We start from the raw sequence: 16,073 nt of genomic DNA, 5'->3' as shown, positions 1-16,073 counted from the left end.
TATAAATATAATTTTCATAAATCATAAAATAACTTTTGTTTTTATATTTAATAGAAAATAAAGGTATACATTAAAAAGATAGATATAATTTATATAAGTAATGAATAATTACTAAAACAAATTAATAAATATATTTTTTATAAAAACATTATTGCAAACATTGTCAAAATTAGGGTTAATGAGAAAATTCTTGAACAATACTTACTAACGTATTGCTCCCACCGTGCGTGACGTTGAATCGTCGCCAAATGAATCGGTGAAATCGGCGAGACAGGCCTCATCACGTCTGTCATTTTTACGCGTTTTCAAGAACCTCACACGGCAATTTCTCTACGCGAGAAACAACGATAAATAGGGTAAAGCTAATAGGATATTCTAATGTACAGAATGACCAACAAATCATATTACTCCAAAACTGAATTCATGAACATCAAGCTTAATCTATTCACAAAAAATTATAAAGATTGTAGTCTGAACGTTTTCAAATCTTTCGATTTAATATCTTGTTTTAATTGATTCATCAAATTATATATTACCAAAAAAATTATCAGGTACTTTTTATATAGTTTGTTTCTTGCAGTAATAATTTTTGGCAATCCTGTACAATCGTATAATATATAATCGCGTTCTAAATTATATACACAGAATCGCGAAAAGAGTTGGGTTTGTAATTCCCCTATAGTTTTTAAACTGCATGAGATATAACTGTATATGTTTATCAGTCCCAATTTGATTTTTTAAAATATTATTTTGTTAACGAGGAAAAATTTTGGCAACGAGAGAGAAGCGGAAATAACGGTTGACAATGTAAACAAGCGAAAAAAATTCTTATTACGATCAAAAATATCCGCTGCTCGTTATCGATAACAATAATCGCCGCCTCCGTCCGGATTCTTGGTAAATCACACGCCAACTGAATCCGCCACGCGATGTGTTGTGTTCTAAACTTTGCTAGTACCGTGGGATAAAAATAAATCACAAATTAGAACAGAACTAGCGCGACTTCGTTCTGGACCGACCGACTCTACACCTTTAATCCTACTCCAGAAAGCGGCTGCGTTTCATTTTCAAAGAATGTGTGTAACATCGCGCGACGTTTCCTCGGCATTTTCTTTCTCAATTTCTTTCAACAGGGCAGATATTTCTTTGATGAGACGATCTTTAAACAATTTAAGACAACACATATCTAGATTTAAAAAATATCTCAATGTCAAAATTAATTTTACGAGGGCTGTTCAATAAATAAGTCTATAAATAACAAAATAATAATGCCATTATTCCCTTAATTAAGAATAAGTGCATTTTAAGTGGACGAACATTGTCACGGTCAAAAGATTCGCGAGACCGAGGACGAACAGAAGTTGATAAACGCAACTTCAGTATCTCGTTATCAACGACGCGTCGAGATCCGTAACTACGTAACACTACTGGATACGCGAAATGACACAAGCACGTGGCGCGGCGAGATGATTCGGCGAGAGATGATTCGCGGAGATGATCAATCAGCTGCGGATGTCTGGCGGGACTAGACGGGACTGGCACCACGTGCTGTTGTAGCCTGCCGTGGCTTACGAAATATCTGTATTACGTGAAATTACCCTCCCCCTCTGATTCTCTCCCTCTCGTTTCACCCGCGACGCGCGCGCGCGCTCTTCGCGAGATATGTTGGAAGATTAGATCGAGCAAATATAACGAGAACGGATATTCCTCATCCGATTGATAAATCACGCTTCGAATTAAAACACAATTCACGCGCGAAATAAACTTGGCAAAGTATCGCCACGAATGAGACAACAATATCTTATATTTCAACTAACGATAAGAGAGATGTAATTCTTTTCTCGATAATTCTATTACTTTCACAAAATATCGCGGTAATCGCGAAAAAGTCGCAGACACCAACGGATACGGCTCTTTCGCGACCTTCTTTCGCGGACACGATTTTTTCGTCCGGTTACACGATCAATCGATCGACTGGTATCTAAATTGCGGCCGATCCATTATCACGCCTTCCTACATATTCCGCATCGCGAGTGTAGCAGGTATGGAAACACAGGCAAGACTGACCTCATATGGAGGTGCGGGTCTCTTTGGAACGATGAGAAAGACAGGAGATACCTACGCACCTATGCTCACCTTGAATTAATATAACCGACCGATCATCGATCGCCAAGGTATGCACTGTCGTATATGTAATAATCATTAATATATATCACGAGAGCTAATCGTATGCAGATGTAACCGGTAATCAGAAATTGATGTGTGTGAGAGAGAGAGAGAGAGAGAGAGAGAGAGAGAGAGAGAAGCGTAGATATCGTATTCCAACGAATGTCTAATTACATCATGTCCAAAGTAATCGGTTATAAAGTAATCAGATCTGCATATCTTCATTCGTATATCTAGATAATTGACATGTTCTTGTAATATATGTAAAAGGAGAAACTTAATTTATACTGTGTGTATTGCATCTGCATATCTCACTATCAGTTATTCAAAATACTTCAAAGTCAATTTAATTGTAATGGTGTTCTTAAACCTCTTCATAGTCACAGAATTTTCTAAATTTCTTGAGATAAAAATTGTATTGCCATAATTAATAGTTAAATATAAAAAAATAAAGCCTCTTACGCAGATAAGTTACTTAAATTTGCTGAATAAAATTAAGAAATAAATCTTTTTTCGATCTTTTTTCTTCTCTTTTCTTTTCTTTCAAACTTGGCTTTTTCTCTTTTTGTTTGTAATAGAGGGTTATCCCATATATTGTAATAAATAAAAAAATTATTGTAAAATAATATTAAAAATTTTTGTCAACGCTTAGCAGATTTCTTATCAATCTACCGATGATTAATATTGTCATAATAAAGAAACGTTTTATGTATAATTAATAAAATTAAAAAAGAATCATGAATTAATCAGAAATAACACATATGTACAATTTGTTAATTTTTTAAACTCTCAATTTTTTCCTCAAGAAAAATAAAAAAAGATTTGCATTATTTATTATTATTCTTGCAACACACGTGAGTCAAAAATGTCGGACTTACATCCAGGAGGCGAGCCCTTCTTCATGGTGATCCTGAAGGGCTGATAAATATCGCCCGGCTCTACCTTGCCATACATCGTCCGGTCCATCGCCATCTTTCTTTATCCACTCACATATACACACAGACGCACGTTCTTTGGCTGTGTACGTCCGCGAGGACGAATCGGGTACGCGTGCGTACGCGTACACGTGTTCACTCACGTGGCGCTCGTCGAGTAAACGATGACATAAGCTCCTTCCCCCTACTTTCAGGAAAGTAATTACGGTACTCGACGTTGCGTGACGCGAATTGATGCTAATTTGACGGATTAACGCGATAGGAGACGTCACTTCCGAAACTACGCAAGTCCGATGTACTGTAAAAATAGCTAATTATCGCGTTTCGTAAAATGTTAATAGCGAAAAGTTTTCCGTTTTATTGGATTTCGGACTATAAAATTGGAAAATTTGTGTAAAATATGTAAAAATAATATTTACATAAAGGAATTTAAATTGTTTTCTTCTTCACGCGCTAACGGTTATTAGTAATCAATTATAGAGATAATATCTCGCGAGAATAAAAACCTATTTTCCTATTAATCTTTATGACTACGGAGTAATGAACTCTAAAATATCTAGAAGTAAGAGCACAAGGAAGAAGAAGAAGAAGTGAAGCATCTCGAAGTACTGTGTTGAGCGAAATGATTTACTCGACGGTTCAACGAAAGAGATTGACCCTTTATTGTGTTAGTAAGGTACAAGTGGACCGCGGACTATTTCAGATTACTAATTTTAACACCGTATAAATTTCATTTAAAACATCTCGCAAAGTTCTCTTCTCTCTAAATCAATAAATCAAAAGATGATATATATCAGAATAATATAATTTAATCAAAATGTAATTATTATTGAAAATACAAATGTTGAGAATTTTTTTGCAGGAATTAATCGTCAATTTTATCCCATTCCTTCGACATAATTAAGAGGCAATTATTTGATATGTTTCTTTCGAAACTTATAACCTTCAGAAATGCATTTCCGGTGCAACGGAACGATGTTCAAAGTTACATCGAGAAAATATTATAGTAAAAATTACAATAAAATTTTTATAATCTCTCTCTCTCTCTCTCTCTCTCTCATGGAATATACTAACATATATAAAATAAATCACCATAATTTTATTCAATAATTATTATATATGTTATTATATATACGTTATATTTTATAAAGAAGTATTGTGTAATTATTCAAATATTTTGATGCGTAAACAAATGCATAATTTACCGCTTTTATAGTAATAAATATCTTAATGTCGTTATATTTAAGCTTTATAATAAATGTTGTGAAAGAAAATGTATTTTTTATATAATTCGTACTGTAAAATTTTCTTCGTATACTTAAAAAAATTATTCCTTTGTATAGATAATAAATTTTAGGGAAAAAAAACATATAATTATATTATATGCCTCCACTATATTTTGTACTACTCTCTCTTACCCTTTCTCTCTCTCTCTCTTTAATTATATTATAATGTTACTGTGCAACTATAGAATTTAACGACACAATGATGTATCTCCGTAACGGATTGTCCCCTTAAGGCGACATCGGCACGATTTCTTTTCTCGGAAAATGCGAATTTCGGAGTAACGAAGCGACCGACGATGAAAACACGCGAAAACACGGAAAACTTGATCGCGACTGCACAATCACGCGCACACGGCGACGTCTTTGGCGACAGAGCCGGCGAATAAGAGTAAATCGAACCGGCGCACGCGGGTGTATTTCCGGCGCTCACCCGCGCTCAGTGTCACAAGGGGCTCTCTTTCGGTCTCTTTCGTCCTGGCCGCTGTCTCCGCTTTCATAGAAAGGGAGGCGTCACGAGGTAGAAAGAGAAAAGAAGAAAGAGAGACAGGTAAATAGATGGAGAAAGAGAAAGTATTGCGATGAAGAAAGAGAATTGCAAGAAGAGAGATAGAAGTATAGACAAAAACGGAGGAGCCGGTAAAAGAGAGAAAGAGACATTGTGAAAAGAGGAGGTAAATATATAGAGAGAAAGAGAGAAAGAGAGAAAATGTCGTGATGAGGAAAATAGAGAAAGGAGAGATAGAACAAGAAAGAGGGTCGCGACAAAGAGAGTCGAAGAAGAATCAGAGAAACAGATAAAGAGAGAGAGAAAGAGAAACAAGACAACGCTACAAGAGAAAAGAAAAAGAGAGAGGAAATGTTGCAGAAAATATATCGAAGATTATAGCGATAAACATTATTCATTACAAAATAATATGAAATGATTAATATTATATATTAATGAATATATTGAATTAATATGTATATTGATACTATTTTTTTTTTTTTTAATTTGGACGTGTTTCTTGAGTGAGTCTTGATGCAATAAAAATATGTATCACATATTTATCGATCCATTGTATGCTACCATCGCTATCGTTATCAAGGTTACCGTGTTATCAACACGAATATCCACTAATGGCTGAAGATTAGCGCGTTCTACAAATTACGCAACATTCATCTCCTACATGAGTTACATATCTCACACAAGTTCTATTATTCCTAATTAAGGGAAACCCACTTATTTTCTTAAAATATAGTATATATCGAAAGATTGAATAAACAAATCATAACAATTTGATATACAACAATAAGATTACGAAAGGTAAATTCTAACGTTCACTCGGTGAACACTAATTAGAGCTTAATACATCGACAATGATGTTTAGGATTCACCAATTATAACGCCTCCGCGACAAAATATATCTGCCATTCACCGGCGTTTGTGTTAATCACCAATTAATATAAAACCACGGCCGCGAACAGACGCGTCGATTAGAAATGCAAAACGATATCAGTGCCAAAGATATTTTATTCATACTTTACCTTTAAAAAAATAGTGTTATGTCAATACACTTGCTTGGAATTACTCTATAATTAAATTTTCTTTTTTAATTTATATATTATATTTATATAATTCTCTAATATAATTATCTAATATAATTTTATATGCTACACATGTTTCTTCTGGATTTATTTTCGAGATTTTATCTTTTTGGCACTGACGTCTCGCGTTTCCAATCTACGAGTAACGAAACGTCCCTTGTCACGTCACGAATGCATCGAGCGGCGGTACCTTAACGAGTGCGTGACAAACTAATGTGCAGTTGGTATAACACTGATGCAACGAGACCTTCTCGCCATATAAGAGTCCGAGATAATAATTACGCTTGTGCCCCTCTCTAACGGCTTTTCCTCCCCATTCACGCCGCGAATATTCAGCATATTTTATCCGCGGATTTGTAATGTCCGACAGTGTCGAGGAAATGAGTCGAAAGAACTGCCAGCGAGATATAAAAGAGCTTTCAAATTGACATTGCATCGATGATTAATGAACGAATGTCATTGTGTATATAAAAGAAAAAGTGCTACTGCATAATGTAATTCAAAATAACTATTTTTCTTGCATGATATATACATGTAAGAGTACTTATACACTTTCAGGTTTTCTGTGTCAATGAGTAAAAATAAGAAAAAGGTATTGTATGAATATTAGATCTACAAATGCTTCATTAAAAAATCATAACAGGAATATCGATAATTATATTTCTTGATTTTTATATCTAAAGAGGCAAAAGAAAAAGATTATAATATAGAAGCTTATGATAGAAATAGAAAAATAAATATGGTTATAATAACAAATAAAAAGAATTAATATCGATTTGTCGAGATTAAGCACGAAATTAATGTGAAATTTGTAGAGTAAAAAAATTCAATTTTCAAAAGATATTAATTTTGTTGTATCGACAAGAGTGCACATTACAATGTATAAGTAATGCTGCTCAACCTCAGTGGCTTTAAGTGATAAACACAGCTAAACAAAAAAATATACAAATTAGATAGAAATGTATTATAAATTTATTCTATTTTACGGTTCTATTATATAATTGTATATAACGCATTTTTATGGGCATGTTTACATATCTTTTTCTTATTTCTACTCATAAAACACAATGTTGACACAGTTTGATCGTTAAAATCTAAGACACTCTATATATACATGATATCATCTGCATTTAATGTGATGACGAAAAGTAATAAATATTTTACTGTTCGCACGATGAATAAAATGTCGTATAAATATAGGTTAAAATTAAAAAAAAAAATCCTAAATAAAAACAATATAAAGTTAAATCGGTCATTATAAAATTACTAATTGTCATTATTGAATAATATTCTTTTTATCATACAAATATGTTTATTAAGAGATTAACTAAAGACATTAAATTCAAGAAGATAAAAAAATGACTTGCTGCTTTTTTTTTACATATAACGCTTCCCATAAACATCCGAGAACTAATCCAAACACAAATTCCTTCAACTATAGATGATGAATTTAGAATTAATATCTTTCTTTACTAAAAATTCGATAAAAATATCATCATAAGTTCATATAACTTTAAACTGAGTCCTGAAATTATGTAAATTTTCGCGAGAAAAGTGCAGATAAAATTAATTAGACAACAAAGTATACAGTCATTGCTATGGTGTCGACATAGAAATCTCAATGTTCAATATTGAATTTATTTAAGAAGTAATTAATTTATGAATTTAATAATCACTTATTAAAAGCAGCTCTATAGCCTCATTATCGATAACAATTTTGTTGTAATATTTGTTTCTGAATAAGATATAACTAAATATATCCCAATGAATTTACAATGAAAACTCAAAAATCGATGTACAAAAATGCGTATATATAAACAAAAATTTCAAAGCAGCAATATTTTTAATGAACGCTTAGCAATATCTCAATAATCCAACAAAATTCCAACATTTTTACGTTTGGCAGACGCAAATAAATACCTATCTCAGACTGTCAATATTTTCAAGAAAAAAATGTGCTGGTATGAATACGCCAATAAATATGAAAATGTTTACATACAGCAGATGTTAACAAATCTCAAAGTGTCCATATCTTCGATTCCTGCGCGCATTTGACAAGTTCAAACGAAAACATGTCTCCAAGTGTCGAAAGTTGTTGGGTCCCGCCAATACTTGTCAGTATTGATAATTTGTATATATAATGTCGTGATATCGATACGGCGTCCCCGTGCTTGACAGGCGTCAAACGTCTTAGAGGTTAGCTGGGCGCTTTTCAGAGCTGATTACGAAGCGTTTACTCACCCAAATCGTCCATGATGTGCTAGCTGGACACGGGAAGACCTCCGTCGCACGAAATTCTGGAATACGTATGCGGTCTGACCTGTCGATCACACGCGAATCACACGTCGTGCGGATCACGAAAAAGCGCAACGCGCGCTAGACGAACCGCGATTCACTTCATGTGGCGAACATCAAACATGGAGGCTACGGTCCTCGACCGGATCAGTAGCCGCCCTATTGCGTTACGGTGCCCTTAAACGCACTCGAGCGCTGTAAAAAAAAGAAAAATTTTGGTCAAAATATAAACGAGTTATTAATATGTATGAGAGTTATGTGAAAACAGATTTGAATTTAAGACGTCACTGAAAAAATGGATAAATTTTAAATTTAACATTTTACATATTTTTTCTTATAATTGTATAAACAAAAAACATCATGTAACGACATCGTAAAATCTTGAAATAAATAATAAAAAATGAAATTTATGGAACAATATAAAAATTGAAATAAATTTGATGACAATAATAATATATCTATTTGAAAATATGTGTTAAAAAGTCATCTTATATGAATCTTATAATAAAAAAAAAATCTTTAAAATTAAATAAACTCTTAAAATATATAATGATGATTCAAATTACTTATATGTTTAACAAAATATTTATAATTATTTTAACAAAAGTTAGTATGTGTTCATCAAAGTATACCAGATATTATAATTAAGAAATACTTTTTGATTCTCTTTATGTATGTAATATGGTAGTCAATAAAGTTAAGAATCATTGCAAATATGTGCGGAAAAATCCTAAATCTAAATAATAAGACTGATCGAATCTAAAATTGCCTATGAATCGTTCAACCTAGATTGTCTAGGTAGAAAATTATACATATGTATCATATAATACATGCTAGACATTTAATATTGCGAAAACGTTTATATGTATTATATAATACAGTAGTAGATACAGTATTAAATATCTTGATACTATAAAAAATCTTTCAAACAACATTTAATAAAATATATGAATATATAAATAATTTATGAAACATTTGTTTAGATATTTAGTACTGCACAGAAAATAATAATGATTTAATAAATATAATTTATTTAATCTCTCAATGTTTTGTAAGTTTTCACAGGATAATTACATTTTCAGCTATTGGTTGCATATGTCCAACATACTTTTCGTGTCATTTCTTGAGTATCGACGGGACAATAATTACTTATGTTTGATCTTAGTAGGGAATTGGATATTTTGGTTTCTGAGAATTGGATGATTAAATGAGCCAAGATTGAATGCCAAAATCAGCCAGGATTAACATGCGCCTCCTTATTATGTATCCACACACCAATGAGCACATTGTGTGCCAAAAATTTTATAGATGTCAAACTGTCAAATACTAATTTTAAGTCACATGACTCAAATATATATTCTTCAAACATATTTTTATGTATCATAATTTTGTTAAATTATATATATATATAATTTAACAAAAATATATAGTAATTTGGATATAATCTACTATATACATATGCTATATACACATTTGATAATATAATTGATTAGAACGTAAAAGAGGAAAAATCTCCATATGATTGCGACAGAACTTTTTTCTTTTTTGTAGCAGGTTCCGCATTCGCGTCTCGTTTGTCCAATCTAAAAATCAGGTTAAGTATTAAAAATAAACAAAGCATTGCATAAATCAAAACAAAAAATAATAATTTTGCAAAAAGTCGATAGCTTACTTTTCCTGTCCCAATTTCACATATTTCCCTATACCGGATCGGTAAATCTTCGGCGTGTCGTTCCTGTTCCTCTTGTCCTTCGTTTTGCTCTCACTCGCTTCACGAGCTAATCGTTCCACTTCAACAGCTCGTTCTGCAACGAGTTGCTCATCAGCTTCTTGGAAGGGATCCACGAAGACTTGAATACGCTGTATAACTATATCTTCTATCGGTCGATCTTTATTGTCCACCTCCACTTTCTCGATTGTGTTCAATATATCCAGACCTCCGACTATCTTCCCGAAGATTGTGTGCTTGCGATCGAGATGCCTACCCGACCGGAACGTAATGAAACTAAAACGATAATGAAAATATTAAGGAAAATCAGGCATGATATAATCGTGTAACACAAGTTGCTTTATTTTAATCTTACAATTGGGATCCATTGGTATTTGGACCTGAGTTTGCCATAGATAAAATGCCTCTGCCTTGATGTACCAAGTTTGGCTTGAATTCATCCTCAAACGGCTTGCCCCAAATGGATTTGCCACCATTACCCGTGTTAGTCGGATCACCTCCTTGAATCTGCAATGAAGGAAAGCGAAATATTTCGATTATTATAAAATAAATTAAAGCAAAAAAAAAATAAAGAAAGAAAGAAAAGTGCACAAAATGTAGTCTTTAAAACAAATTGTTCACAATTTAAATACTTGTCTTAAAACCTAAATGTGTATTCACCATAAAATTTCTTATTGATCTATGGAACTTTGTGCCATCGTAATAACCATTCTGACAGTGTTTCATGAAGTTTTCGCAAGTTTTTGGAACCAAATCACAGTAAAGCTCCAGATTCAAAGTTCCAAAATTTGTAAGTAATCTTACATATCCTAAGTAAAAAAAATAAGTAAATAAAAAAGTTAATCTTTTAAAAAAAATTAACAATTGTTTTTTTATTGCAAGTTTAAATAACAATGTAATAGTAATATAACTATGATAACATACCCTTCTTCTTGACTCTCTCATATCGCACTAAATCTTCTGCGATTACAGCTGCTTGATGGGTAGTCTCTGCTGGCATTATTGTTGAAGTAAAACCTGCAGCTACTGCACCAGTAGAGTAATGTGCCTATTTATAAATAAATAATTAAATAATAGAAATAATTAAATAACTGTCAATAATTGAAACAGAATACTTTTATATTTGTGAATATACGAACAGCGTTAAATTTATCAGCCTTCTTAGATGTTTCATCTTTTTCATTACTTTTTGTTGGTTTATAATCTCTCTCTAATTCTATCAAAATTTCTTTGGTTTCCATAGAGACAGTTTTTAATTTTGCATTTGGATTATTTCGCTCTCTCACAGTTTCTGAAAAAATGTCGTTTATATATAGCATAGAAAAAAATATTAATAAAAACTAAAATAGAAATAATTTTGTCTAAACTAAGTAAAAGCTTACCTTCGTCCTCTACCCTTATGTTATTCTTAATATGATGGAATGTAGACAAATTGAATTTCATCGCATCGTTCGGATCTTGAATTGTGATAATATCTTGACGTATAAATGGCTGATCATTTATCAAATCTTTCCAGTTATTAGCTTTTATGTTTAATTGTTCAACAGCCTTAAAAATAATTCTTGTATTGCATTTCTTACATATATTACACAAAAGACCATTATAATTGATAGTTCATAATAGTATAAATAAATATATGTAGTATAAATAAACATATAATAAAATGGGATGGATAGTTTAATAAAGAATATTAAAACATTTATATATACTTACTTCATAAGAAAATACATTTCCTGTGTTCTTAATGGCAACAATGTGCGAATGTTTTGTGAACAATTTAAAAAGAACAGGGCACTGATATTCATCCTCCATATTTTTATGAAAATTTAATTTAATTAGACTTTTTGCATCCAATGGTTTCCCAGTTACAGGATTGTGCTTATATTGTTTTATATAAGCCAGAATAGCCTCTAATTCAAATACGTTGCCATGTGGGTCGCAGTAAGGATGTTCGAAGGGCTGCAGAGACAAACAGCAATGATCATACGGTAAACGCCTGAACGTTTTCTCTTCACTCGTTTCCAGAGTCGTCCCTGATTTTCTTCCACCATACAGTGTTGTCCACTCGGTATATGTTAAATACCTGAAAAAAGTTCCAAAAAATTCTTAGATAATTACAAATTTAGAGTAAGATATTTTCATAAGTGCATATAATTATATTTGGAAGAAACAATGCATGATAACACTATATAACTCACATCTTATCTTTCTGATGCTGACGTTTCCCCATTTTGAAGTAGTAACTATTTTAAGTCAAAACCGAACAATATTGAACAATACAAAATTATCAAGAAACTGTAAACTTCTTCTTCTTTCTATCTATGTGGCTGATTAGGCTTCGCAAGCGAATATACCTATAGGCCAGAAGAAACTGTAAACTGTAAACGTATAAACGTTTCACGAAAACTGAATTCGAAGATTTCGATTCGAAGTACTGTTGTCTATATTTTGTCCATTGATTAATTTTCACAATTGATATACCATTGAATGGAGATCCTCCGAGTCTAATTTCGACTTTTCACTGATTGGTCATTTCAGTATTAGACCAAATATGGCGGAATTTGCCACCATATTTTAAATAAATATAAATTTGAAAACCAATTAAAAAAGAAAAGAGAAAAAGAATGTTATTATATATATCTTTTTAAATAATTAAAACAACTAGAATTTAAAACAACAGAATATATTTCTATTTTTTTTTTTAAATAATTTGTCACTGAAAATTATGTCAAGCTCATATTTTATTGAAACTATTTGTGACTTTATTAATTTTTATTTATGAAGATATTAATCAGAGATATCGATTTAAAATGAATTTTACCTTGATTGCAAGTATAACATCAACATCAATACTATGGACTTTTAAACCAATAACCTCTATACAACAAATAATCAATCGACTCTATATGTGTTAATGATGTTAATTTTTAAAATGATAAATTTTAATAGCAAAGAATCAAAATGTGAATGTTAAATATAACATAATAAATTAAGTGCATTTTATTTGTATTTTTATCTTGCGTAAATTATTTTAAACTGGTACATATATGGAAAATATAAGAAAAGTTATTTACAAAATAAGATCTTTTGTAACAAGAACTTATTCAATTTTATAAATTTCCTTATATATATAACATTTTCTGTTCATAAATAGTGATTATTTTACTATATTTTGTTATTGCCTCATGTATGTCTCGAGTCAATAGCTCGCATAATTGCCTCGTATTTACAATCATCTCCACTAAGAATTATAATTTGATCTTTTTTGAAGACTTTTTCTAAATTAATTCTCAATTTCTCATAATTTTGATTGCTTTCTCTCAATCTTTTTAAACGTTCCTTCAAAATTCTTCTATATCTATCACTTTTTACTATTATTCTATTGAACATTTCTTCGCGTCTTTTCATGGTATTTTGAAGTCTTTTACACGTTTGTTCACTCTTTCTCAATAAATCTCTTAATTCCTCACATTGTTTTTTCCAATTTATTTCTTCTTCCAGGTTTGTAGACATAGATGCATTTAGATAAGCTTGCGATATTGGAAGCAAATTTATATTACTTTTTTTATCACCCACCAAATTATCACTGTCAATATCATTTTCACCTTTATCATGATTGTCGAACAAAATATTTTTATCCCGTTGATAAGAAGGGAAAATTGTGGGTACAGCATTACATTTTAATTTCCGTTTACCATCACATCGGACTTTTTCCCACATATCCTTAGAAAAATGTATCTGCATATAGAAGTAATAATTTATTAAACACATTTTATACAAAGATCTATAAAATACGAAATTGGTTCACATACTTCGCATATGCGACTATTTGTTTTAGGTTCCCAATTTGCTATACCAATATTGGTAATCCATAACGCTTTCCGTTCGCGATCTGTAGGAAAACTTCTCATTGAAAATCCTTTAGCGGTTGAATTACTACAACCAGGCACGCAGCAACCCGGCATTTTCTTAGAAAATATTGAAATATTCTCTAATGAATTCCGTGTGTAATAGTGCCAAACACTATCACCGGTTTAAAATTCAGCAATAGTTCTCTATACCAAGATTGAAGAGTATGCGAGATATGATTTAAGTTGCCATTGGCCGCGTTCAGCAGAGAAAGCGCTCAGTTATCGTCTTGTCAACACTTGACGTTGATTCGTTGGTTCTAAAAGTAAGAACCAATCACATTCGATTGCTACTAAGCGGTTTTCTTTGCTGAACGCGGCCAATGCCAAGTTCTCTAAAAAAAAAAACGAAGACTGTTCGCTTTGAAGTGCGTTCGAAAATTCTACTCCTGGAGTGAAGTATCATTGAATTGACCAATCAAAAGACAAAAAATCTTTGCTCCTTTTGTCTCGTGGTCAATTAAACGCTACTTTACCCCACAGGTAGAATTTTCGAACGTACTCTTATTGTCTCGCCGTGCGCTCCCAGTTCAAGATTAGGTTAGAGGTTCTCGTGATATTTGTTTAAATAGCATATTGTAAAAAAAATGTCGAAATCAGTCGGAAGGAGAATGGTTAAGAAGCTAACCGAGAAGATCGATCATTCGTCAAAATTACGCGTGAATATACCCGCGGGCTTGGCGTCATCCGCACCGCCCCTCGGATCTCAACTTGGACAAGTTAGGATATTATCATTCTGTATATCCTCTATGAAAACAAATCTGCTAGAATGAAGAACATAAAAAACAAAAACGTCCACTGATAAGAATTAAAAAGAAAACATTTTTTACATGTTTCTGAATAGAATAAAAATTTATTAAGAAACCTTTGATATGTACTAATGATATGTTGCGGAGAATGTGAATCAATAGAATATATTTTTGGGATTGATTTCCCATTTTTTTTGCGAATATTTATGACTTTCACAATTATTTGTATATATGAATTATCTCGATTTTCAGCATGTGATAATAATTGTACTTTGTTCTTAATCCTAGAGGAATATTAATATTGCAAATTTTTGCAAAGACTTCAACCAGAGGACAGCCAACATCAAGGAAGGCATCCCTTTGCCATGTCGTGTGAAAGTGCATTCAGATAGAACGTACGATTTAGTGATTCACAAGCCACCTGCAACATTTTACTTGAAACAAGCAGCTGGGATACAAAAAGGAAGAATGAAGGGTATATATGTAAATATTGGGTGTTTTCCAGCAAGATACACAGATGACACAGTGTAACACACAATACACATGATTGGCTGTCAAATGAAGAAATTTAAAATTCTGTATTTGATAGCCAATCGTGTGATACTGTGTGTTACACCGTGTCATCTGTGTACCTTGCTGGAAAACACCTATTATCTTTTAACAAATTATCACTCTGTTGGCTTTAAATTTATCGTTTCATTTTTGAGAAATAGAATGACAAGTATTCTAATTCCTTGAATACTTTAATAAAGAAAGACGCAAAGGTATTTTAATATTGAACATTGAAATAAATAATATGTAATATATATTAAATTTGTCAATATATCTTACAATCAAAAGTAAAACAATAATAATAAAAGTAAAATCATGAATAAATTTTTTTTTTCATAGGCGAAGTGGCTGGTAAGATAACTCTGAAACATTTATATGAAATCGCTAAAATCAAATCAGAAGATCCAACCATGGCATTGCTCTCTTTGGAGCAAGTCTGCACTATGATGGTCGGTATCGCGCGTACGTGCGGCATCGAGGTTGTGCGTGAGATAGATCCGGAGGAATATAAGGAGTTCCTGAAGACGAGAGAAGAGACTATCGCGAAACATCGCGAAGAACTACGATTAGCTAAAGAAAGCAAGATGCTCAGAACAAATTGATTCATAGTCATTGTAGCATATTTAAATTTCTGTTAACTATAATATTTTACTGTACATATAAATATATATATATATATTAAAATTTACATACAATTGTATCAATAAGATATTTCTTACATATGCTTTCCATTTATCAAAAAAATTACCATCTAAAAAAAATTGTCATCTTAAAAAAAATTTAGAATGTTTTAATTAGAAATTAATCTAAAAAATAAGGTGCTTCTCGCATTTTACAGACTAGTTATATAAAAATTTATTAACGAGAAA

At 31.8% G+C, this 16,073-nt stretch overlaps 4 protein-coding genes across 10 annotated transcripts in view; 1 reads left to right on the top strand and 3 right to left on the bottom strand.

The window, feature by feature from the left end:
- LOC115234230 (leupaxin) overlaps nt 1-8,492 on the bottom strand; it is a 41,592-nt gene extending 33,100 nt beyond the window's left edge. Inside the window, exons 1-2 of one of the 7 annotated variants that reach the window (XM_029805083.1) lie at nt 6,162-6,620; nt 3,045-3,288 (exon numbers count right to left, since the gene is read on the bottom strand). In XM_029805083.1, coding sequence (XP_029660943.1) covers nt 3,045-3,138 — 94 coding nt within the window. In that variant the 5' untranslated portion in view covers nt 3,139-3,288; nt 6,162-6,620. Of the gene's footprint in view, nt 1-205; nt 331-835; nt 1,522-3,044; nt 3,388-6,161; nt 6,621-8,212 lie in introns of those variants that run through there. The other 6 variants (XM_029805085.1, XM_029805086.1, XM_029805088.1 and 3 more) reach the window with 6 other exon arrangements.
- A 788-nt stretch (nt 8,493-9,280) lies between these two features.
- LOC115234456 (RING-type E3 ubiquitin-protein ligase PPIL2) lies at nt 9,281-12,497 on the bottom strand. The gene is made up of 9 exons (XM_029805540.1): nt 12,194-12,497; nt 11,709-12,078; nt 11,378-11,543; nt 11,135-11,286; nt 10,920-11,043; nt 10,656-10,804; nt 10,351-10,502; nt 9,939-10,271; nt 9,281-9,849 (listed from the first exon to the last, which is right to left on the bottom strand). The coding sequence occupies exons 1-9, from the start codon at nt 12,223-12,225 to the stop codon at nt 9,756-9,758; spliced, it is 1,572 nt and encodes a 523-aa protein (XP_029661400.1). The 5' UTR covers nt 12,226-12,497; the 3' UTR covers nt 9,281-9,755.
- Nucleotides 12,498-12,972: 475 nt separating this feature from the next.
- LOC115234460 lies at nt 12,973-14,180 on the bottom strand. Its single transcript, XM_029805547.1, has 2 exons — nt 13,808-14,180; nt 12,973-13,733 (listed from the first exon to the last, which is right to left on the bottom strand). The coding sequence occupies exons 1-2, from the start codon at nt 13,958-13,960 to the stop codon at nt 13,179-13,181; spliced, it is 708 nt and encodes a 235-aa protein (XP_029661407.1). The 5' UTR covers nt 13,961-14,180; the 3' UTR covers nt 12,973-13,178.
- A 138-nt stretch (nt 14,181-14,318) lies between these two features.
- Nucleotides 14,319-15,901, top strand: LOC115234461 (39S ribosomal protein L11, mitochondrial). The gene is made up of 3 exons (XM_029805548.1): nt 14,319-14,622; nt 14,941-15,127; nt 15,544-15,901. Exons 1-3 carry the CDS (start codon nt 14,491-14,493, stop codon nt 15,804-15,806), a joined length of 582 nt encoding a protein of 193 aa, XP_029661408.1. The 5' UTR covers nt 14,319-14,490; the 3' UTR covers nt 15,807-15,901.
- Nucleotides 15,902-16,073: the final 172 nt, after the last annotated feature.

The sequence above is a fragment of the Formica exsecta genome, unplaced genomic scaffold (assembly GCF_003651465.1).
Source record: "Formica exsecta isolate Colony F162 unplaced genomic scaffold, ASM365146v1 scaffold2, whole genome shotgun sequence".
In the NCBI taxonomy this organism is placed as follows: domain Eukaryota; kingdom Metazoa; phylum Arthropoda; class Insecta; order Hymenoptera; family Formicidae; genus Formica; species Formica exsecta.
Note: the sequence above shows the minus strand (reverse complement) of the source record. Positions and strands in the feature narration are given on the sequence as shown.

Bases quoted from the DNA above. Each gene is read 5' to 3' on its own strand.
- LOC115234456 (XM_029805540.1), bottom strand. From the start codon at position 12,225: ATGGGGAAACGTCAGCATCAGAAAGATAAGAT. The intron at 12,079-12,193 runs GTGAGTTATATA...AACTTTTTTCAG, and splicing joins CAGCATCAGAAAGATAAGAT to GTATTTAACATATACCGAGT. The intron at 10,503-10,655 runs GTGAATACACAT...CCTTCATTGCAG, and splicing joins GATCAATAAGAAATTTTATG to ATTCAAGGAGGTGATCCGAC.
- LOC115234460 (XM_029805547.1), bottom strand. From the start codon at position 13,960: ATGCCGGGTTGCTGCGTGCCTGGTTGTAGTAATTCAACCGCTAAAGGA. The intron at 13,734-13,807 runs GTATGTGAACCA...TTCTATATGCAG, and splicing joins CAAATAGTCGCATATGCGAA to ATACATTTTTCTAAGGATAT.
- LOC115234461 (XM_029805548.1), top strand. From the start codon at position 14,491: ATGTCGAAATCAGTCGGAAGGAGAATGGTTAAGAAGCTAACCGAGAAG. The intron at 14,623-14,940 runs GTTAGGATATTA...TCTTAATCCTAG, and splicing joins TCGGATCTCAACTTGGACAA to AGGAATATTAATATTGCAAA. The intron at 15,128-15,543 runs GTATATATGTAA...TTTTTTTCATAG, and splicing joins ACAAAAAGGAAGAATGAAGG to GCGAAGTGGCTGGTAAGATA.